Source organism: Orbicella franksi, chromosome 5, assembly GCF_964199315.1.
Source record: "Orbicella franksi chromosome 5, jaOrbFran1.1, whole genome shotgun sequence".
NCBI lineage: Eukaryota > Metazoa > Cnidaria > Anthozoa > Scleractinia > Merulinidae > Orbicella > Orbicella franksi.
The window spans coordinates 3998896-4021338 of NC_138149.1; the positions used below are offsets into that span (position 1 = coordinate 3998896).

Consider the following 22443-nt stretch of genomic DNA (forward strand, 5'->3'; position numbering starts at 1 on the left):
CTTGGCAAAGCTTGAACGAAGATCTTAATTTGCCAGTTAAAAAGGAGAGAAGGAGGCATGTATCTTTATCAGACCAACCACAAAAACAACTTTCTGAAGATAGACACGAAATAAAATCGGAGAGAAAATCGTCGGAGACTTTCCGAAGCGATCGCGAGGCTCTATCTGGTAGAGTAGATAGATCTGGTCAGAAAACACCACAACGGAAAAAGGCGGAGGTAGAGCTTCCTAAGATTGCGGAAAGAATTTTTATTGATCATGATCATTTACAGATAAAGCTTAAAGAGGCTAAGATTTCTTATGAAAATCGACGGAAAAGTTTCACAGCTGAGCAAATGCATGACGAGAAAAGATTAATGGAGGGTGAGAAATTTTTAGAAACTCATCCACAGAGAGAACGGAGACATTCCGGTGGAAATTTAACTGCGGGCAAGGACGCCCCAAGAGTTAAGGGAAAACTTACTTACACAAGCTCATGGGAATCTCGTCCCCCAACGGAAAATAACTTAACTCGCCGCAGTATTGGCGCAGAGTCGAGAACCTTAGAGTCACATTTAATACAAGCTCCCTCAAGACGTCGAACCAGCCAGTTCGCTATAACACGCGCGAATATCAGCCGCGTTGGAAAGGCAGCCCTGGTCGCCACGAGACTTTTGAAAATTCATTATCGAGCAAATGGAGCTAAGAAAGTGATCACGAAAGAAGAAAAGGAACTCGACAAGTTATTCGAGGAAATGAAAGATTGCCGCTACTTGAGGAAGAGTATTTCTGAGATGAAAATATAAAGATCGACTGCGTGGACCAATTATCATTTCTTATTGTTACGATGATCTTATGCGCTAGTTACGCTGAACCAGTTAACAACTATTGCCGGAAATCCGTAGAAGTTTTTGTGTCATTGTGGGTATAAGAAAAACACTCAGGAAATGAAAAGCTTGAATGTAAATTAATTTTATTGCATATCTAATCAAACCGTTCATTCATAGAATCCAAAAATTATACATTCAACAAGGACGAATAAAAAATGTCTAAAGGAACAATAAAATAGAGAGTTGTAAGTGTCCCATCATGATTACAGTATAGTTTTGAGATTTTCATAAAGGTACTTTATGGAAAGCGGTGTGTCCAATATATCGATCTGAAAATTGCATTTTCCTTTTTTTTAGCGGAATAAAGCGCATACAACGTTCGTGCACTTCACTTATTCAATTTTTGGCACGGTACCATTGACCGCCCTCAAAGCATACAAAAGTAAATTTACACTTCAGTTCAATGAACGGACAAAAAGATATTAAAAAATCTTCTTATATACACAAAGCGTGAAAGGTTTTAAAAGCTGGCTGTCGCAAGATGTCAAAACTTCAAATGATTTATGCTTTACATAACTTCATGGACGGCAAACTTCGTGCATAGCTATAAATTTATATAGGTTTACTTTAATTCAAATCGACCTTTGAGGGGTATCGCAAGGATGCCACGAGCGATTACGCAGTGCGTTCGCCTGGTTCTCCTTCGGTTGCTACCACATCTTGTAAGCGACCACCTCTCCTCAGCGACCAGCTTTTCAAAATACCAAAAGTTTCCCAGTCAAATCACTGTATTTGGAACCTCTTGTAAGCGACCACCTCTCGTAAGCTACCGCGACCACTTTTAGCCCTAAAAGTTTGAAATTCTCTTCTTTTTTTTTAACCTTACCTAAGCGACCACTTGACAGATAATAGAGCGGAAATTGGATAATAAGGTGTTGTTACATAATCGTATTCGTGGGTAGTACAATAGATGGAAATTTCCCAGTGAGAAGTACAGGATTTTTTCTCGAAATCGACTTTCCACATGAATAAAACATATGCTAACAGATAGATAGATAATCTTTATTTATCCACGGTACAAAATTCGTCAGCTTTAAAAATACCTAATACTAATATAATGAGAAATATTAAATGAAAAGGATGCTTTCCACGGATACCGTGCCTTACAGTTCTTCTTTGAGAAGTCGTTTGAATTGCCCAAGGGACTCTGCTTCCCTTAAGTTACAAGGAAGACTGTTCCAGAGAATGGCGCCACTATAGCTAAAGCTATTTTTGTAATAGTCTGTGCGTGGTAATGGAACATTGAGTTTATTCTCAGTCCCTTAGGTCATATGCGATTTCTCGCCTTTCAAATTTAGAACTGAGATAGTTTGGAGCCAACTCGTGCAGAGACCTGTAAACCATCGTAGCTCTTTGAATTTGCTGCTGGCAAGCTAGATTTTTTCACCTTAGAAGTTTGAACAGTTGACCAGCGTCTACGTCATAGCTTGAGTAGGTCAAAACACGGGCTACTCTATTTTGTAGCTTTTGTACCTTACTCCGTAAAGTAAAAGTAAAAGTAAAGTAAAAGCCGTTTGCACCTTATTCCGCAAAGTTCCGTAATGAGGCAAAATTTTGACTCAATATGCTCTAAGCTCTCGTAAGGGACCATGGGGGGTTCGACTGTAGTATGCTAATGCAATGCTGCAATCTGATTGGCTGAGCTACTCGTACAATATATCAGCCATTGGAGTGCAGTGGCCCTCGGTCATCTACGAAATCCCGACGATTTTTCGTTTTCCCGAAGTTTTAGAGGAACATTTAGATCCAAACGGGTAATTAAATTCCTAAGAAGACTAAAAGAAGGACATTAACGGTTTCTTGACATTAAAAACTTGAAATTATTGAAAAAACAGGTGCGTGCGCATAGACAACTGCAAATTTGCAATGACAATTCAGTGCGTGCGAATTTGTTACAGCACGAAGCTTAATAATACGTGAGAAAAACAATTGGAAACCTTTATTGGCGTTAATTTCATTTAGAATTCTACTAAAACAATTAGATTATGAGCTCGAGATTTCAATGAGGTGACATTTTATTCGGCCTTTGATCTCATCAACTATCACCTCATATAAATCTCGAGTCCATAATCTAATTGTTTATTATTAAGTCTTTTCCGTCATGCAGAGCGTTCCTTCAATCAGCCTTATCCAGGATCCCAAGTTAAGCGCTGCAAGAAATATTGCAAATACCTCGCAGGTTCCAGCATAATGTGCGGTTTTCTAACAGCGTCCCAACCGGTATATCAAAAAGATAGGTTCTAAAGTAAACGTTATTCTGAGTCACCGCGCAAGTGAAACATTTCGTGAGTGCTTCAACAAAGGACTCACGCTCAATTCGCCAGCTTTTCTACATTTGCTGTGGCAGTAATTAATTTCGCTTTATGAACTTCAAGTTGATAATCAACTTAGGCGTCCCGTAAATGGTATCTATTTACACCCCCAGGTAGAGAGAGGCATTGTTAAACCCGTGAAAGGGTTACCGTCACCAAAAGAAACGGAGGCTCTGGGGACGAGAATAGGGAGTTTACGAAACCACGACGGCAACAGCAACGGGAACGTCACTGAACAATTATTGAGCAGTACAATGGCTGTGCACGTGTGTTATAATTCTTGGTACATTTCTTTGCTGTTCTCTGCAAAACAGCAACGTGAAATGACCAAATTTTGCGTTGTCTGGAGAACGTGAACCACGACGGCTAATTTTTTAAATTTATTATTTCAAATTTATCGCTGTGTTCCGGATTTAGTTTTGCGATAGTTCTGACAGTGATAAACAAAGTAAATGAGTTAAGAGTATGGCGAGATTCGTAGGTGATATAAAAATTCATTTTTTAATCGACTTGGTTTCGCAAGCTTCCTAATGCCTCCATACGCAGTCGCTAGACGCTCTTTGGGTTCGTCACGCAATCTTCCTCCCGCACGTGACGAGCCCAAAGAGCGTCTGGTGAATATTCAGAGTGATTAACCGATGAATCCAGAGAGGATTCATCGGTTCCTTTGATGCACCATGAACCGCGTGATCTTGGATCACTGATCCTGATCCAGGTCAACCTAAAGGAACGCACCCTAAGAGACCAGGGGTGGAACCTGAACTGCTGGCAACCGCTTCATTCACAGGCATCAGAGTACAGTGAACTAAAGTGCGTCTGCCAGACGTACCACCATGACTTCTTCATTTGACTACATGGCTCCTTATTACCACCGATAAACATGTTTTCATTGTGCATGAAGGTTCTTTGACACTAAAAAGAACATTTCGGGAATGTCCCCTACTAGTCTCCTTCGCAGCCGTTGTTAGGGTCGTCACGCGACCCTAATAACGGCTGTAAAGGAGACTAGTCCCCTACCAGCCCCTCTCCCAATCAGGAGGATGAGCCTAGCCTCCCCTCCCTGACTCCCATCGTTGCTCTTCATCCGGGAACGTGTTGCTACGAACTTTTCGCGCCAAATTTCTTCACGTGAGACAACTGATCGCCGCGAACCTCGAAGAAAATGGATGTCGCTGATCGCACTACTGGAACTTCCCACGTTCGCGATGACCTCGCGGAGCGATGCCAAAAGTTATTTCAAGACTTTCTCGAAGAGTAAGTGCAATTTTGATTCACTGGTTCGAGAGATGTATGCATTCTTCAGCAAATGTGCCGAATCTTGTACACTTCATTCAACATGAATAATTTGTCCGATCGAGCCGCACATGGTTTGAAACCTGCAAATTTTTTATTAAGTTTTGCCTGTTTCTAGGAAATCGAACGTTCTTAGCTTTCCTTGTGGGTATAAATACGCTTGAATATGTTCTTTCTTTCGTCAATTTGAAATAAGGATGCCCCCAGCTTTCCAAGCTCCATGATTCACTTCTCTCTATTCAAAATAGGAAGATGAACTTCTAAATTTCTTTAACGGGAAAATACAAATTATCTAGACTACTGGGGTAGAAGGTGTTAAATGAATCAAGCTTGCCTCTAGATTGGAAGATAAAAGAAAGGTTCTCTATTTTCGAGTGCAATGGGAGAGTTTAATGGAATAAGTAGTACAATAATGAAGTTTATGTTTGTTCGTCGCTCTAAAACATGTCTGCTTGAATATTTCAGTCAGCTCTAGGCTTGTATTGGCTGGTGATGGTGCAAAAAGGTTTACTTCATTGCGATACAAACGTTTGGGCGTCCCTTGTCCTTAAATGTCATTACTATTATCTCCAACAAATAACATTATTAATGCATGTATATTAATATCTTTTGCAGATTTCAAGTTGATGGAGAAGAGAAATACCTTCCTGAAGTTCAAGAACTTATCAGACCTGAGCGCAACACATTAACTGTCAGTTATCAAGATGTGGAGTCCTACAATGCTCAGTTATCAACAATTATACAGGAGGAATATTACAGGTGAGAACACTGATGGTCACAGGACAACCACGTAACAAATTTATTTTGGGACTTTGCAGACCAGGAATACAATCATAATGGTTTTAAACCGACCGATGTGGAGTCCATAGTCATAAGATGAGGTAAAATATCAAATAAGTCATTGACAAAATCCTCCAGCCTGTTCATCCTAGTACATGAAAACGTGCTTGGCACATAGTGCAATACTTGGGATGACTGTGTAGGGGGTGGGGGGGGGGGAGGTAGGGGAGGTGTGCATCGTGCCTGTACTGCAGGGAAAACATAGTTACCATCGTAATGTTCAGAACCCAGTAGAGCATGCGATGAACCTATTGCCTTCCAGAATTTTGTTATACTGTGAGAAATGATCAAATTAAAGTGAAAATGGACTCCAAAGTGTTTTTATCCACTATCAAATGCAACTTGGAAAGTAATAGAAAAAGCTCTTATGGTAAAGTGTGAAGTGCATTGGAAAAGAAATATATATATGCAGGAGATATCATTTCACAACAAATTAAAGCAGGTTTTTTGATTCTTGAAAATAGTTATGAAATAAATATGATCTCAATTAACGAAGCTGCATTTGACTGCATGGGTCTGCATGGATTTTGCTACAAATTATCTAATCAAATGAGCTGTCTTTCAGAGTGTTTCCATATCTGTGCCGAGCTGTAAGAAACTTTGCAAGAGACAGAGGCCAAGTACCACCAACAAAAGAGTTTTATGTCAGCTTTACTGATCTTCCAACAAGACACAAGTGAGATAATTATGATGTAATATTTGTGCAGTAAAAGTGCAGTAAAAATGTTTCCCTGACTGATTTGTATGAAACTTGTTTTACTTTATATTCCTTTGATTGTAATCTAGGATTCGAGAGCTAACCAGTCAGAAGATCGGTACTTTACTCAGAATAAGTGGACAAGTTGTGCGGACACACCCTGTACATCCTGAGCTAGTGACTGGAACATTTATCTGTCTTGACTGTCAGACAGTCATCAAAGATGTAGAACAACAATTTAAATATACTCAGGTATGCATGAATGCTGTTAATCTTTTTCATATGTTCAAGAACTGAGTACACTGTACAACGTAGACTCTATATTTTACCTACCATGATTCGTTTTGGTTTACAGTAAGTTGAGTTTTATCATATTGATCATGAGTTTTGAGTTCTAGTTGAAATCCATCACAATCCAAATCTGTCATTTTTGTTATGTTTGATAGCCCACAGTGTGCGGCAACCCAGTCTGTCAAAACAGGGCAAGATTTATGCTTGACATCAACAACTCACGCTATGTGGATTTTCAAAAAGTTCGTATACAAGAAACACAAGCAGAGTTACCCAGAGGAAGCATTCCCAGAAGGTTTGTTGATATGTATATTTTATTTCTTAGTAATATGATGGTGGAATCAACAATGCAGTTGTTCCTGATTAGCGTCAATAACATTTTGTGGTTTTATACCTAATTATACCGCTTTGGTATGCCTTGTTGTAATTTGCTATTAAATTGGAAGGAAACAAGATGAACTTGCCAAGTTTATTATTAATAATCTTTTTTTTTTTAGCGTGGAAATAATCCTAAGAGCCGAAGCAGTCGAACAAGCGCAAGCTGGAGACAAGTGTGACTTCACTGGGACGTTGATAGTTGTTCCAGATGTGGCACAGCTTTCTACACCAGGTAGGTACAAAAAAATGTTGCTGAAATGTTCCACTGTGCGCTGAGATACACATGGAGTTGAGATAATGATAGAGTTTACCTCTGCATTGAGATAGATTAAGTCAAATTTTCAGTAACAACACCTCTTTGTCCCATATTCATGTCATGTTGATCAATTCACCTTTCGCATTTCATTACCAAGCTTAAAATCTTTATTCACTTATCAATACCTTGAGTAGATGGTGAAAGGTTGCTCATTATTTTGTCTGGTGATCATGCATGTTTAGGTGCAAGGGCTGAATCTTCTGGAAGACAGACGTCTGGTGAAGGCTATGAAGCAGAGGGTGTAAGGTAATTTATTTATTTATTTATTTATTTATTTTTGTTTGTGGTTTCACTATACCTAGTAATTTTAAGAGTTCTATTAGGAATCCGAAAATCTCTAAATAAGATTTTAATAATTAGGAAAAATTGCTTGAAAACAACTGTCTTTAACTTGATCAGCAATTTTACATTAATTTGTGAAGTTCTACTAAATCACAGTTAATTTATTTATAGGGGTCTAAAGGCTCTCGGAGTACGAGATTTGACCTACAGACTTGCCTTCCTAGCGTGCAGTGTCCAAGCAACAAATCCAAGGGTAAAGGTTATTTTATTGAATAATTTAGCTTTCCGACAAGAAGAGTTTATGCAGTTCTTGATAGAGTTGCACTGGACTGAAAGTGGATTTAATCTTTTTTTTTTTTCCAGTTTGGTGGTAAAGATCTTGATAGTGATGATGTCACAGCAGAGACAATCAAAAAACAGATGACAGACCAGGAGTGGCAAAAGATCTATCAAATGAGCAAAGACAAGAATCTTTATCAAAACTTGATCAACAGCATATTCCCTACAATTCATGGTAAGCTGATAGATAGTTTTGACTCGACAAATTTAACTTTTACAGTCTTAACGAGGATCTCACATTGATTCTATTGTATTATCACTAAAATATGAATCGAGAAACTTCTTGAAATATTTTATTGAAATCAATCAAGTCAGTAATAATTTATTAGCAGTTTTAACAGGCTAGGTTGGTGGTGGCCAAAAAAGTTGGAATAGTGATTTTAAAATATAAATGCTTATAAATCAACAGTGTGTATTTAGAGATGAACACCAACAACTTTTCTAATTCAGCAATGTTAATGATTTTACATATAGCATATCATTTGTCCTCTTGCATTTGCACGGTCATTGCACCTTCAGTTTAAGTCTTCATTCTTTCTTACATCAAGCTGATAAAGCTTCACTGTTTTCAGGAAATGATGAGGTCAAACGCGGTGTGCTTCTTATGTTGTTTGGTGGAGTTCCGAAAGTCACGACAGAAAAAACTAACCTTAGAGGGGACATCAATGTCTGTATTGTTGGAGATCCCAGCACAGCTAAGAGTCAAATACTCAAGTAAGATACATTCATGACTTCTGCTTTCTCTTTGGTGCACACTCGCACCCCTCAAAGTAAGGTAAAGGTAAAGTCTGCATACAAGCCAAGTAGCCCATCAGACCAAAGCCTATCCCAGTTTCTGTTGCATGATGCAACTAGGAATATTTCTACTCCCCCCTGAATGGTATGCTAGTCCATCGCAGGCCCATCCCCAGCATTATATTTGTCGTTACCCATTTGTACACCTGGTTGGAGAGATGGGTTATGAGAGTAAAGGGTCTTGCCCAAGAACACAGCACAATGTCCCAGGCCAACTTGGCTCCAACCTGGACTGCTCGATCCGGAATAGAGGGCTCTAACCATGAGGCCACCACACCCATACACCCATCCCCTCAAAGTTGCGTACTTGAATTTTTCTCTTTGTGTAATTTTGTTGATAGGCACATAGAAGAGTTCAGTGTCAGGGCAGTGTATACTTCTGGGAAAGCTTCTAGTGCCGCAGGTCTCACAGCTGCTGTTGTCAAGGACGAAGAGTCGTCAGAGTTCGTAATTGAAGCTGGAGCACTGATGTTGGCTGATAATGTGAGTTTTTTAAAATAAGACATATTAGGAATCTCAAGATTAAATCAAAGATGTTTGTGTGGTCATTTAAAAGTAAACTTGAGAAGAAAGGGAAAGAAAATAATGATGTAAAAAATATTTGCAAAAAAAAAAAAAAAATTGCGATGAAAATGAAGTCTTATTAGTGGAACCCATGGAGAGGCCCTAAGTTGGTTTCTGCAAAAGAGAATCATAACATTTTTCTTTATCATAGGGTGTATGTTGCATTGATGAATTTGACAAGATGGATCCAAAGGATCAGGTTGCCATTCATGAAGCTATGGAGCAGCAAACTATTTCAATAACAAAGGCTGGAGTGAAGGTATTTACAAAAAGTTCATTTTATTTGACATGCGAGCATGCTGCAAGCCTTGGATGCAAGATAGTGACATTACTAAACAAAACTTCTTCTCAAGCATTAAGGTTTTTTCTTGGAATGCAGTACATAAATTAAGAATAATTAATTAAATATTGAAGTCGAGTACATGCAATGTTGATTGGAAGATGGTTTTCTTTCCCTAGGCTTCACTGAATGCTAGGACGTCCATTCTAGCTGCAGCAAACCCAATTGGTGGTCGATATGACAGAACAAAATCACTTAAGGTAAGTTAAGGTCACAGTAAATACATGTATAAATGGTATACATGTGTGACATTATCTTTTACCTTGACCAAGTGAATATGATTACTCTTGGTAAACTTCAAAATTCTCCTAATTTAAATGATGCAAAAACTATGAAAAGCAGTTGGGAGATTATGGATGCATTTAATGTTTACTATTTTTCTCATGTTTGCAGCACAATCTCAACATGTCAGCTCCCATCATGTCCAGATTTGATCTTTTCTTCATCCTTGTAGATGATTGCAACGAGGTATAGTGGCTGTTACATGTGTTAGTTTACAGTCAATTGAAAGAACACCCCAAACTCCCAACAGTGCTCAAAACTTATATATCACCAAGCAAACAGCGGTCAAAAATGGAGAAACCATCAACTAAGAAACAAAGAGATGTTCATTCTCATCCTCAGAGGCCACGCTCCTTTTGGTCAGCACCAAGAGTCGTGACCTTGGTCTGGACCCGATTTTCTGAGCATGCGCAGTGTTTTTATTTTGTATTCCCAGCCAATCAGATTTTCAGATTTGATGGAGAGTCTGTGAATCACGGACCTCCAGTGTTGGGCCAGCTCAGAGGTTACAATTCTTGGTGCTGACAAAAAGGAGCATGGCCTCTGGGGATGAGAATGAGAGATGCCAATCTAAAAAAAAAAAAAAAACACAAAAATGTACAGATCAGCAATTTTGCATGACGGTGTGTACTTCTTGTTGCCAAAATGGGAGTTTAAAAAACCTGTCCAAAAGACTGGAAGATTTGTTCTGTATCTGTGGGACTCCACAATGATTTACATGAGAACATTGTCTTGATGTATAGCCAGATTATCAAAACTAAAATTGAGAGTCAGAATATTTTGGAATTTGGGAGAATTGATATTTCAAGATTGAGACTTATTAAACAGTTTCATAGAAACTGAGGAAGACAGTGTTTTAAAAATTAAATGGTTTTGTATTGATTTGTTGTGGTTTCTTCTCACCTCCTTGCAGGTAACAGACTATGCCATTGCACGGAGAATAGTTGATCTACACAGCAGGCTTGGAGAAGCTGTGGAAAGGATTTACAGTGTGGTGGGTTTGTGTTCTTTTGTAAAAAGTGATATGCCGTAGGTCATACATTAAATGTATATCATGCTAGTGTTGTACCCATGAGTTTTGATACCTATTAAGTGCTGGTTATTATTGATATTTTTCCACAGGATGAGGTGCAAAGGTACATAACGTTTGCCAGGCAGTTCAAGCCCACAGTAAGTTTACAATTTTGTTTACTTAGAGTTTTTGCTATTGAAGGTAGATGCATCTGTAGTAATTTGATACTTAAAAACAATTGACACTGTCTAAGCTAAGCTAGGTGGCACCATCCAAACTTAGTTATAAATATAAGTCGGTTATTTATGTGTAGCAATTGATTCAGGAACTGTTTTCTCTTAGATAAGCAAAGATGCCCAGGATTTCATTGTTGAGCAGTACAAACATCTGAGGGAAAGGGACACAAGTGAGTAGAACATTTTAAAGACGTTTAAAACAAACTTGCTGTAAGAGGTTTCTTTTACCTTCAAGTTAGTCTGCTTTCTGACTTCCATGTTCCCGCTGACAGGTGTGGCGAGGTCTGCTTGGCGCATCACAGTGCGACAGTTGGAGAGTATGATCCGTCTTTCGGAGGGTATGGCCAGACTCTACTGCCAGGATGAGGTTAGTGAAGTGTAGACTTTACTGAAAATGCTCATACCCTCTTCTTGGAAGTCATTCGAAATTCCGAGGGGTGGGGTGTCTCAAATTCCAAACTATTCAACAGAAAGTTTTAAGTTAAACTGGAATTTCCAGATTTGATTGGGTAGGGGGAAGAGAAATTTAAATAAACCTTCCTTGGGGGTGAGGATATGGAAAAATATAATGATAATTATTCAAGTTAGATACATTGTGGTATATTGTTTTTATTAAACAAATCATGCATTATCAACTGCAATTTTCTTGATATAATTTTCTTGATATAATTATCTTTGGTGACTGTAATCTCATATTATACTACAGGTGCAACCAAAACATGTCAAAGAAGCATTTCGTCTTTTGAACAAGTCTATTATCAGGGTGGAAACTCCAGATGTACAGTTTGACGATGATGACGAGGAAGAGCCACAAGAAGGTAGCAACTTGAAAGGAAGAAAAAAATATTAAAATGTCTCATTGATATACTCAGTGGTGTTATAACATTTTGTCCTTATTTGTTTGAAGATATGGATGTGGATGCAGAAAGCGACACCCACCCAAGTGGCATGGTGAATGGTCACACAGACACAGACACTACCAAGACAGACAGTGATCAGAAGAGTAAATCCAAACTGCGCTTGTCGTTTGAAGAGTACAGGTCCATGGCAAGAACTATTGCGGGGCATCTAAGGGCTGAGGAGTACAGAGCTGGTGATGGTAAGTCATTGACTAAAGTTTATAAGTGATCAGCATTTTATTTCTCCTTAGCATATGCATATTAAAAGCATATGCAGGTTCTGAGAAGAAAGGATTTGATCACCAAGGGATGGTCTGACCCTCTCGGTCACAAGCTCAAAATACAAATTTTATTGCAGTGGTGGTTTAAAAAATTGGCATTTCATGAATATATACCAGGACAGGAAAAAACCCATGTCCGATTGCCCAGGGCAAGCAGATTTTGCTCTTGGGCAAATAGAAGTCCAGTGGCCTGATGGGCAAGTGAAATTAGCCTCAGTAGTCTTGTGAGTCTGAAAAAATGTTAGCTTGATAAATGATAATTTCGTCAGAAGCTATTTGAAAACTTTTTAATGCAAGATTAGTTAACCACTGAGTTGAAAGCATGGATTAGTTGGGAATCCAAGCATACTTTGTTCACATATGTCCTCTGATTGCCATACTGGCTGCCACGTCAGCAAGTAATATTTAAGTGGGGGCAAGTGGAAACTGAAATTGATCTGCCCACTGGACATTGGGATTTCAATTTTTTTTCCTGCCCTGTATACACCTTATTTGATGGTTCAACATAATGTTCAGTTCCAGAAAATATCCATACTCCCCCCACAGAAGGTATTGGAATTTCCTGGGGGGTGGGGGGTTCTGTAAGACCAAAAAATTTAAAGAAATGTATGAAGCTCAATCAGAATTTCCAGAGAGGTGGGGGGGACTTAGAAAAATTTCCTTCCGTGGGGGAGGTATGGATATTTTCTGAAACTACACAATGCACAGATATCTTGCGCGTTGCATACCAATGAGCAAAATGGACTGCATCAATAAAAAGCATGCTATCTTCTACAATATGTAAATTTGAGCTATACCAATAAACTAGGTACATTTTGAGAGGTGTTAAAAAAAAGAAACAAGTTATCCACTGGCCCATCCTGTGATAAACAGAATTTGTACACAGTAACAAATGTAGGGATCACTATCTAAACTGTGCATTTCATGAAACCCAGGCCAATTATGATTATTATTGTAATAAGCACAAAGGGCATTATTGTGATGCTGCATTATTCTAATTCACAGATGATGCTGGTTTACGAAGAAGTGACATTGTGAATTGGTATCTCACAACAATTTTGAAAGACATTGAAACGGAGGAAGAGTTAGCCGAGAAGAAAATTATTGTGGATAAAGTACTGGACAGACTGATCACCCATGTAAGTTGGAATTGCACCTTCATTAAATTCATATTTAGCATTCATGCATCGACTTTTGAATTGTCCTTGTGAGGCTTAATTAGCAGTACATGTTTACACCACTTGGGAAGGTACTGCTCAATAGCTTTCATTTGAATGGTCGCACACTGCAGTATGTTTTCCTCTACAGAGTTGACTTAGGCCCCAGCTATATGGTCTCAGGTACCTGAGACAAGCCTCCCCCCGAGGCAACTTTATCAAGTGTTTATATGTGAAAATGTAGTCCCTGTAGGCCGAGTCAAAGTTGACCCTGCATGATTATTCATAGTCCTTATTGAATAATCAAATGTGCAAATATCCCTCTTTCTTTGAGATTTCCTTAGTAATTTGATCAAAGTGGGTTTTGCGGAGTTAATTTTCACTTCTTTTATATGAATTTCTGCTTTAAGTCCTAAATCTAGACATTTTGTGACACTCACCATGCTTAGAATTGTCTCGGTTAGGCGAGCCAAAGTGTTTATATGAAGCAAAGTTGACCCCCTGCCAGGGTTACCCTACCTGCCAAGGCAAGACAACTCGCCCACCCAAGTTGTGGCCCTTCCCATCCTCCCCCTGAGACAGGTTCGCAATCGTCTTGTAAATGGTTGGTTGAATTTTGCTGCAAAGAAATAATTAAAAAGTTACCTCGGCTAGGGTAACTTGGTGGGAGGGTTGTCTTGGGTAACTGCGACCATATAAATGGGGCCTAAGAACTATCTTTGGTACACTTGACAAGGGCTTCATCCACAGATGCAATAGTTAAAACAACATCGCATAACTGTGACTGACTCCATGAGGGAAATGGTTCATCAAAGGTATTTTTTTATTGTTCCAGGATAATGTTATTCTGGCATTGAAGGAATGGGGTGTGACAGAGGAAGATTATGTGCCGTCAGATGAGGACGACCCTTTCCTTGTTGTCCATCCAAATGTTGTGGTTGATGATTTGTAAAAAAAAGAGAGAGAGAGAATTCAGTAACCAACACTCACTTGCTGATACTGTACATAAAATAAAAGTTGGCTTTCTTATACTGAGTTCAAATTGAACTCAAACTTCAAGATTAATGAGGAACCTTTTTGTGTGTTTAGGGAATTGCTCTTGTATAAGACCAAAATAGAGCAAACCAAGTGAATTAAAAAGTGTGGTTTCCTCAGTTCAGTGTTGTGAAAATGTTAGCATAACACAACTCTAAAGCTGTCAACTAATAAAAAGAGCAGGTGGTTGGTTGTGAAACCAGGTACAATTCTAAAATGCACTTGATGTATACTCCACTTGTTATGCTTTTTATGAGGTTAAAAGTGTGGAACATGGCGATTTGCATACTTAGTGCTCAATAAAAATATTACCTCTCACCTTTGTTGTTATATTTTTTGTAAAGTTAGTTTGATAAAATTTGTTTCTGTTGACCAGTGATAACAAGGCTGTAGACATTGGAATACCAATTTTTCAAACCTCTTAGGGAAACCAAAATTGGATTGAAAATCCAGTAGTTTGAGAAGTCAGGGGTAAAATTACAGTGTTTCACTGTGCGGGGGGGGGGGGGGGGGAGCAGGGAATGGACTTTTGGTCTGAGTTATTGCAAGGTTAAAAAATCAGGGGTTCAAGAAATTTGGATTACACTGCATAAGGCCCATTGTATTTTAGATTGCTGTAAATCACAAAATAATGAAGATTATTGCTTGTTTCACTTTTTAAGAGGAAATAAAATTACTGACTCATGATTTCTGGTAGAATTTATTGACTCAACTATGATTTTATGAAAATTTTGTGTCAAAAATTAAGTCAAACAGTACTTCAACACTTCACTGCAACACACTTTTGCATCAATAGGTGATTTCCATGATATCATTTGACTACAATGACCAGAATCCTTTTTTTCTCATGCTAATTGGTGCAATCGTCATTTAAACCCTACCATGGTCTAAAAATTTAAATAATAAACGAGGACTGAATATCATTCTGGTAGTCAGTAGGAATGAACAAAAAACTCATTCCTATTACTCTGGTAGTTTAAGTAAAATGACGACAGTGCAATGTGACTCTTTGAAAAGCTGGATGCAGTTACTGCTCTATAAAGCTATTGGTGAAGGGTAGGCAAGTAAAAAGATAAAAATACATGATTGTGCAAGATTTGTTTCAGCTTTATAAATATACATGAAAATCTTGCATAAAAGCAGGCTCAAAATTGGACTTTACGCAGTTTATTGAGCTGTTTCCATTTCCAACACTTTTCCACTATCATCCTCCAAGTTTTTTTTTTTTTTTTGAGATCATCTTACTGTTTACAAATTAAAAGGCTCACTTGAAAATCCATCTTAGTCCTTTATGCCAAGAAGTCAAGATAAATTCTCTTTACTGGTATCTACACTCTTTCTTTAAATCTGGTAAGAAGAATTTTGGACTCAATCAAGATTATTCCCTGGTGACCCACTTTAAGAGAACACAGTGCTGATCAGGCTGGAACAGAAAAGTGGCAGTATTTTTATTTCTTTATTTTCAATTTTTTTTTTTTTCTCACGCAGTAAACATGCTCGTCCATCAGCTGCAGCCATATGAACATTTTTCTCGTAATCCTCCTTTCATCTTTCTTTGCAAGTGTCCTCAGTTTTTTGGCAAGTTTAAGTCACTCATAACATCTTGTGTTGTCATGTCTCCTTGCTAAAAGGAATTGGCATGATGATGTTAAAACACTTGTGATGGTTATTCATCAAAGTCTAACTTTTCTTGTCTTGTTGCAACTAGTGTATATCCATCTAACAAGAGTTAAGGAATATACCGGTAAACAAATCTTATAACTTCACTTTACAACATAACAAGAGACCTTTTCACAATTTCCTGATGCCATCTTGATTGAGGGGCAAGCACAGCAAACATTACAGTAAATGTATAGGAAAAGTTAAAAGTTTGATGCCCAATAATTTGAGAGTGATTGGTTTTCTGATTTTCCGAGTTACAAGGAATAGAAACCCAGCAGAAGGTTTTTTGATCAAATTTTAAGAATGTAGATTTGCTAGCAGAAGATGAATTGAACTTTTTATTTCTCATACAAATGTCTCTAAATTTTCCTGTGCACTACAACTCGGTTTTACAGACAAATGTATTGAAACATGAAGACTTTAATTCTGGCTAAAGTTTCTAGCAAGGCCATTTCCCTCAATTAAGTTAATTGGCGAATTCTGTTAGTTTTTAGTTCATATATTTCAGAACGTGAATTTTCCATGAGTTGCTAAACATTGGATTCTCCACTTTTCCCATCCATTTACTGTAATTTTTGCCGTGTTCTGTCCCCTTAGGCAACATTGCATCAGATACTGTGAAAAGGCCATTAAAACTACAGTTCTGAACTTATTTAGAATAACAGTCTAGCAGTGGGGTCTAATACTAGTTACTGGTATTAGACCATACAAACAAGTCTAAAGAAGGACTTAAATCACTTTTCTGCTCTCCAAACAAAACCAATATATTATTCCTGAACGTTGTTCCGGGTAAATGAATACTGGGCTTTACATGACAAGTTTATCTCATATCAGTGAATGGACTGATATCCGCTCATCCAATTCAAGTGTGCCGTAAATCTGAAGATTAAGGGAAAAGCATGCTACACCATCTACGTGCATACTTGCCACACTTCAAAAAAATACACAAAACTTATTGTTAAGAACAAAGGGGAAGTACTTTTACACTGATTGCATGCCCATATACATTAATTCTCACCATGAAACACTAGGAATAATTTGAGTACTTCTAGCACTCACACGAAAGGTTTAATTGACATGTTCCATGAAGTGTAGATCCACATTTATTTCAGGGACGACTTTCAAGTGGCGGCATCATTTTTGTACGTAACAGGAAAGGGAAATACACATCAATGCATGCCCAGACACCAATATTATTCACTTCACCGAATGTTATGCAATGTCTAAGTCTACAAGCATGCGCACTAAAGTAGTTACTTATTTAGCATCAGCAGGTCTTTGAGAATTCAATATAATTAAGTTACAAGTACATGTTAAAAGCCCTCTCCAAACTTGAGGCCTGAAAGACGTGTGATTCCGCCATGAAGTAAGCCTGGAGACACATGATATTTTAGTAATAAAACAGCACCTAATCAGACAGGAGATTTCATTTAAGCTTTCCCAACGCCATAAACTCAACTGGCTCGGCCTGGCTGGTATAAAGGATAGAAACTTTGCGTAGAAAGCAACACGTTATTTCAGCTTTTCCGCGTTGAGCGTCTGGATCTGCATGCGCGATCGCAGACCACCGCGATCCTTTCGGCTTGTTTTGAACAAAGAAGGATACAAATTCCCCCAACTGAGGCTAAGAGACAAGCAAATGCAGCTAGGTTTCTTCTTTTGATCTTTGCCATGTACTTTTGACGCAGGGTAAACCGTTCGTTAAGCATCTCCATTTGCTTTTTCTCGGCTTTAGTGAACTGTTCTCCTTTGTCCGCCATCTTGAAAATTAATCGCACGCGTCTCATGCGTTTTCACGCTGACCAACCTCGTGGAGTACGTTGGCCCATAAAATGACGTCATTTTATACCCCAAATAGCAATATCAAAACGAGGCTTCGCGTGACTTTGCCCCTCAGACTAATTTGCATTGACGTCAATTGGCTTTAAACCAATGAAATATTAGTTTATATCAACAGTTCCGGAAATTTCGCGATTGTTCATTGGTCTATTTTCTTATTATATTGTGACATCATCCACACAAAAATAGTTTGTTCCGCTATAAAACCCGAGTGACTCAGCGATTTCTTCTATCGGGTCACGAGGAAAAGATAGCTTGTGATTGTACTTCTCTGGCATCTCCTTTGAAACAAAACGTGTTTCATTCTGCTACATTCACTCCAGCTGGAAGACTGTATAAATAAGTCATCCCTCAAGACGCTACAGTTTTCTACAATTTCCACGAACGCGAGCAAAAGAATCGAAGAGAAAGGATTGGATAACGGACCTTGACAGAAATTTGTTTTAAGATTACATACAAGAACTTCTACTAAAAGCAACAATTAACAGACATGGCAGTGGGAAAGAAATATTTCGACTCTGCCGCCCTGCTCCAAATTACAGTGGCTCTGTCTATGATGAGACCAGAGCTTCAAGGATTTGTCGGACAAAATACAACGCCTCCGATGCCGGTGAATCTGGGCTATCCACAAAACTACACTGGAGTGGCTTTCGCTCCAAGCAGCACCAGCAACATGCCGAACTTCCACCTCGCCGCGAAGGAAGCCGCTGCAAACTACAACAATCCTCTGAGCGAGTTTTTAGACTGGCAGACAACGGGCCAAAATCAGTTCGACTCGGATGCCATAGCCATGCTCTTCAATGGAGAAAGCCATGCTCCAAGGGAGGCACGGACTTCGTTCAGCACCGAATTGGAAAGTGGTTACAGTTCGGATGGAGGTCGTTCACCGTCTGCTCTGTCGTCTGTGGGAGGTTCCCCTCAACACGAAGCAAACTTTGGAGATGTGCAAACCCCTGAAGCCGATTTCTTCGGTGCTACTGGTTTTACCCCAACGGAAGACGATCTGTTGAAATCATTAGATTTTGAACTGGAAGATTACATTGATCTAGACTCTATCTACGAAGGGCCGCCACAGAAGAAAGCGTTTTTACCTGAAGAACTCCCTTACCCAAATATCAAGACTGAGCCATTACCAAGCCCCGATGACACATATGGCAGAAAGTTTCCCAACTCTCCGCAAGATCTTCATGTTCTGAATGATCCCAACCGCAAGAACCCCTTTGAAGAACCCTTCAACCTCGAAGGCTTCGAAGAGCAATTCTATAACCCGTTCTCGATCGATTTCGCTCCAGCGAACGAGGAATTACAACAACCAGGAACTGAGACGGACACAGTGTTCGATTTTGACTCGTTCGCAGATAATATCGACTATAATGCCGATCTACCCCTCGACTTGTTTGACCCAAGACCGCAGGGGCAAACACAAGCAGTGGAAAGCAAACATGACAATCTGCTTCCCCTTGGCCAGGAGCCCTTGCCAATTTTTTCAGAAGCCACTGCAACGAGAAACGACAGCGGATTTCCTTCTACCGGTACGTATTTTCCTGCTTTAGATATTATCTTGCGAAAGAAAATCCTTAGTACACGTACATGTTAGTTACATAATAGCACGTTTAGTCGCATTCTTGCCTGCGAACAATGTTCCGCTTTCGTGACTTTGTTTTCGTGATCGATTTTGTTTCGAAAATTTTTTTTTGTCTCTTTGCGATTAGCTATCGTTACTCGTTCCGTAAGTTTAAGCTGTGGAACCTTTGTTAGCTTTGATGGTTTTCCTTAGAAACGGTTTCTATTTGTTTGACAAATACTCTCTTTCGATTATTTTCGTGACTTGCAGCTGGTTAATTAAAGCAGTTTATTGTTGTACCAACGAACCAATATTGCACTTTCGATGCGGTTGTTGTTCTTACTGTACCAATTAACCTCTTCGTTCGTCATAGGTGAACATGTCAATAGATATTGTCAGATCGCGTGATCTACTTTCAAGCAATAAAGGAAATGGGAGTTTGCCAAATGTGAGATTAGCGCAGCGCAGGAGCTATGCTAGCTGGGTGGGGCATTATTTGCAGGAGGGCAGATTACATATGCAGTAGATTCCGCTCTGTCAAAATTAAATGTCAAGCAAACAGATTTGGTTTCTGCCGCTAAACTTGTTTTGTTTGTTTTTTTTTTCTTTTTGTGTAAAACGTCTTTAAAATTTAATTTGTGTCATGCTAACAGGCTATTTTGTATCTTGTACTTAGATACATCCTTAACTACTGCCGTGAATGGAGAATGGCAGAGAGCTACTCTTCCTCTGTTGACAAGTGCAACAATAAAGCAAGAAAAACCAGAGAGTGGAAGCCTATCAAGGCCATCGACAAGTACACCCACTCGGTTCACACCCACAAAAGCTCCTAAGGATTTCACTGGTTCAAAGCCAGCATTTGTTGCTTCTGGAGCATCACGGTTCCCAGCATCAGAAGATGAAATAGTTGACATGAGCATCAGTGAATTCAGCAGCTTTTTGGAAACACTGTCAGATGCTGAAGCACAAAAGGCCAGGGACATACGCAGAAGAGGAAAGAATAAAGTTGCTGCTCGATTGTGTCGCAAAAGAAAGATCGAGCTCGTCAGTGACATCGAGGCTGACATTGACACTCTGCGAAAGAAGAAGGAGGACATTGTCAAGGAAAGAAAGAAACTCCAGGCTGAAAATGCCTACTATAGGAATAAAATAAGTGAACTAGAGGATCACCTCTTTCAAAGTTTGCGAGATGAGAGTGGCCGACCACTTTCATCAAAAGAGTACTCTCTTTTCCAAGGTGCTAATGGTAGTATATATGTAGGAAAAAACATAGATAGTGAATCAAGAGGCAAGAAACCTAGTAATAAGAAGTAATACAGATGTAGTAAGAATGGTGGTGTAAAATGATCAGACTTGAATGTTGTTTGAGCACAGATTTTCAGGTCGTTACACTCAAAGGATTTTGAAGACTCCTACTTCAGAATTTGAGTGGGGGTGCCAAGCACTTCATAGTTTACAGATGTCATAGAACACTGAATTGTTTGTATTCGTGGAGAAATACCCTGAGCCAGAATTTGTTACTTCTCAGTGGCCAAAAGTTGAGTAATACATCGCACATTTACCACTTGTAAAAAGGAACTCTGTATTTATTTAGCTGATGGAGGTATTTTCGGAACTGATTTTTCAAAGGAAAGTTCAAGTAGCCATCGTTGAAAAGTTATGTTGAGAATTTTGTCTCATTGTTGTATATGTCACTTTAATTTCAAGTTTCAACCAGAACTTCAAGTTCATCCAAATCATGATGTTCAATTTAATCACATCTTTCAAATACACTAGAAAATATAAACTTAGCTAGTGGACTTGTTGCTAGGGGTACATTTCCTGGATGGTAAGGTTTTCATGTTAAAGATCTGTCTTACGTTAAGAAAAGGCAGTAGCCAATATTGTATTGGTACAAGTGTTTGTTTACGTTAGTAAAAGAAAAACACACTTTTACATTTCTACAAAATACTAACTGTAAATTTTGTAAATAATTATTCATAGGTTAAATATTTGTTTAAAACTGTTTTTATAACTTAAGTATAGGATAAATCATCCAAAGAGAGTAGAGTCTGTAGTAGTTTCAGAACTTCCATTTTACGAGGAAAAAAAGAGTAAAACAAAGAAAAAAATTCATTAAATGAAACTTTTAAAGGAAGGTGTATTTGTGGAGTTTTTAATATTAATTACTGCAATAATATATAAGATGACAGATATCACCTTAAGTATTGCAGGGAATATGTGAAGAAGTGCCAGTAGTTATTTATTTGAATAACAAGGCCTTGAGCAAATTTAACTGTTGTAGAATTACCAGTGGCAGAATTTTCATTGATATTTACATTGGACTCCCACTTTTTTGAGTCTGTAGTGTTAGACTGAGCGGAGGGAGACGACTTTTGGTTCAAGTTATGGGAAGGTTTGAGAAACCAAGGGTTTGGCAAATGAGCAATCAGGATTCCTCTCAAGTCTATACATATGGGTTATTGACCAGGCACAAGGTCAAGATGGCTGGATATTTGCCAACTTCCTTTTTCGTGTAGTTGTTAACCGAGACAGAGGCAAGGTCCATATACGTGCAATAAAGAACAAGACCAATATCCAGCCACCTTGACCAAACAAAGTTGGTCAATAAGGATTTATCAACTGGATATTATAAAAAACAAATTTCTCTTGCGGGACACAGTACATTATCAGGCAAGATATATGGGTTATTGACAAGTGGGAGGTCAAGATGGCTGGATATTGGCCAAGTTCTTTTTTTGAGTATTTAGCGTCAAGGTCTATAAACATGCAAAAAAAGAATGAGGCCAATATCCAACCATTCTGATGGAACAAGCTTAGTCAATAAAGGATTCATTATATGGAAAAAGAACACCATTTTCTTGCGGCACTATATTCCCTGTTTGGTTCATCTTGCCTGTTCACAAAGCATAAGCCAAATATTAAACAGGGATAAAACCTCTTCGCATGTACATCTTGAATCACTTCAACAAATCGATTCTTCGTGTTTCCTAATTCACATTAAGATTGCAGAAAAGCCTAAATGCACAAGTGGAACAAGAGGTGAATTTGGGAAATTGCAGTCACACCAGGCAATCTAGGAGCTAAAATGCCACATGATTTGTTCAAAATGCATAACATGCTGTTGTATTATATGTTGATTGGTTGAATCAACATGTAG

At 38.7% G+C, this 22443-nt stretch overlaps 2 protein-coding genes and 1 long non-coding RNA gene across 3 annotated transcripts; 2 read left to right on the forward strand and 1 right to left on the reverse strand.

The window, feature by feature from the left end:
- The first annotated feature begins 3194 nt into the window (after positions 1 to 3194).
- On the forward strand, positions 3195 to 14719 carry LOC145487597 (zygotic DNA replication licensing factor mcm6-like). The gene is made up of 22 exons (XM_081466416.1): positions 3195 to 4435; positions 5090 to 5233; positions 5880 to 5990; positions 6101 to 6263; positions 6458 to 6597; positions 6800 to 6912; positions 7179 to 7242; positions 7450 to 7531; positions 7642 to 7792; positions 8190 to 8331; positions 8754 to 8895; positions 9128 to 9235; positions 9436 to 9516; positions 9710 to 9784; positions 10512 to 10592; positions 10721 to 10768; positions 10953 to 11016; positions 11119 to 11213; positions 11553 to 11664; positions 11754 to 11945; positions 13032 to 13165; positions 14019 to 14719. Exons 1-22 carry the CDS (start codon positions 4344 to 4346, stop codon positions 14133 to 14135), a joined length of 2451 nt encoding a protein of 816 aa, XP_081322542.1. The 5' UTR covers positions 3195 to 4343; the 3' UTR covers positions 14136 to 14719.
- A 7-nt stretch (positions 14720 to 14726) lies between these two features.
- Positions 14727 to 17705, reverse strand: LOC145487602 (uncharacterized). The gene is made up of 2 exons (XR_014049426.1): positions 17487 to 17705; positions 14727 to 15937 (listed from the first exon to the last, which is right to left on the reverse strand). It is a non-coding gene; the product is annotated as an uncharacterized LOC145487602 (long non-coding RNA).
- A 221-nt stretch (positions 17706 to 17926) lies between these two features.
- LOC145487600 (uncharacterized) lies at positions 17927 to 21418 on the forward strand. Its single transcript, XM_081466421.1, has 2 exons — positions 17927 to 19251; positions 19960 to 21418. The coding sequence occupies exons 1-2, from the start codon at positions 18210 to 18212 to the stop codon at positions 20595 to 20597; spliced, it is 1680 nt and encodes a 559-aa protein (XP_081322547.1). The 5' UTR covers positions 17927 to 18209; the 3' UTR covers positions 20598 to 21418.
- The last annotated feature ends 1025 nt before the right edge of the window (positions 21419 to 22443 follow it).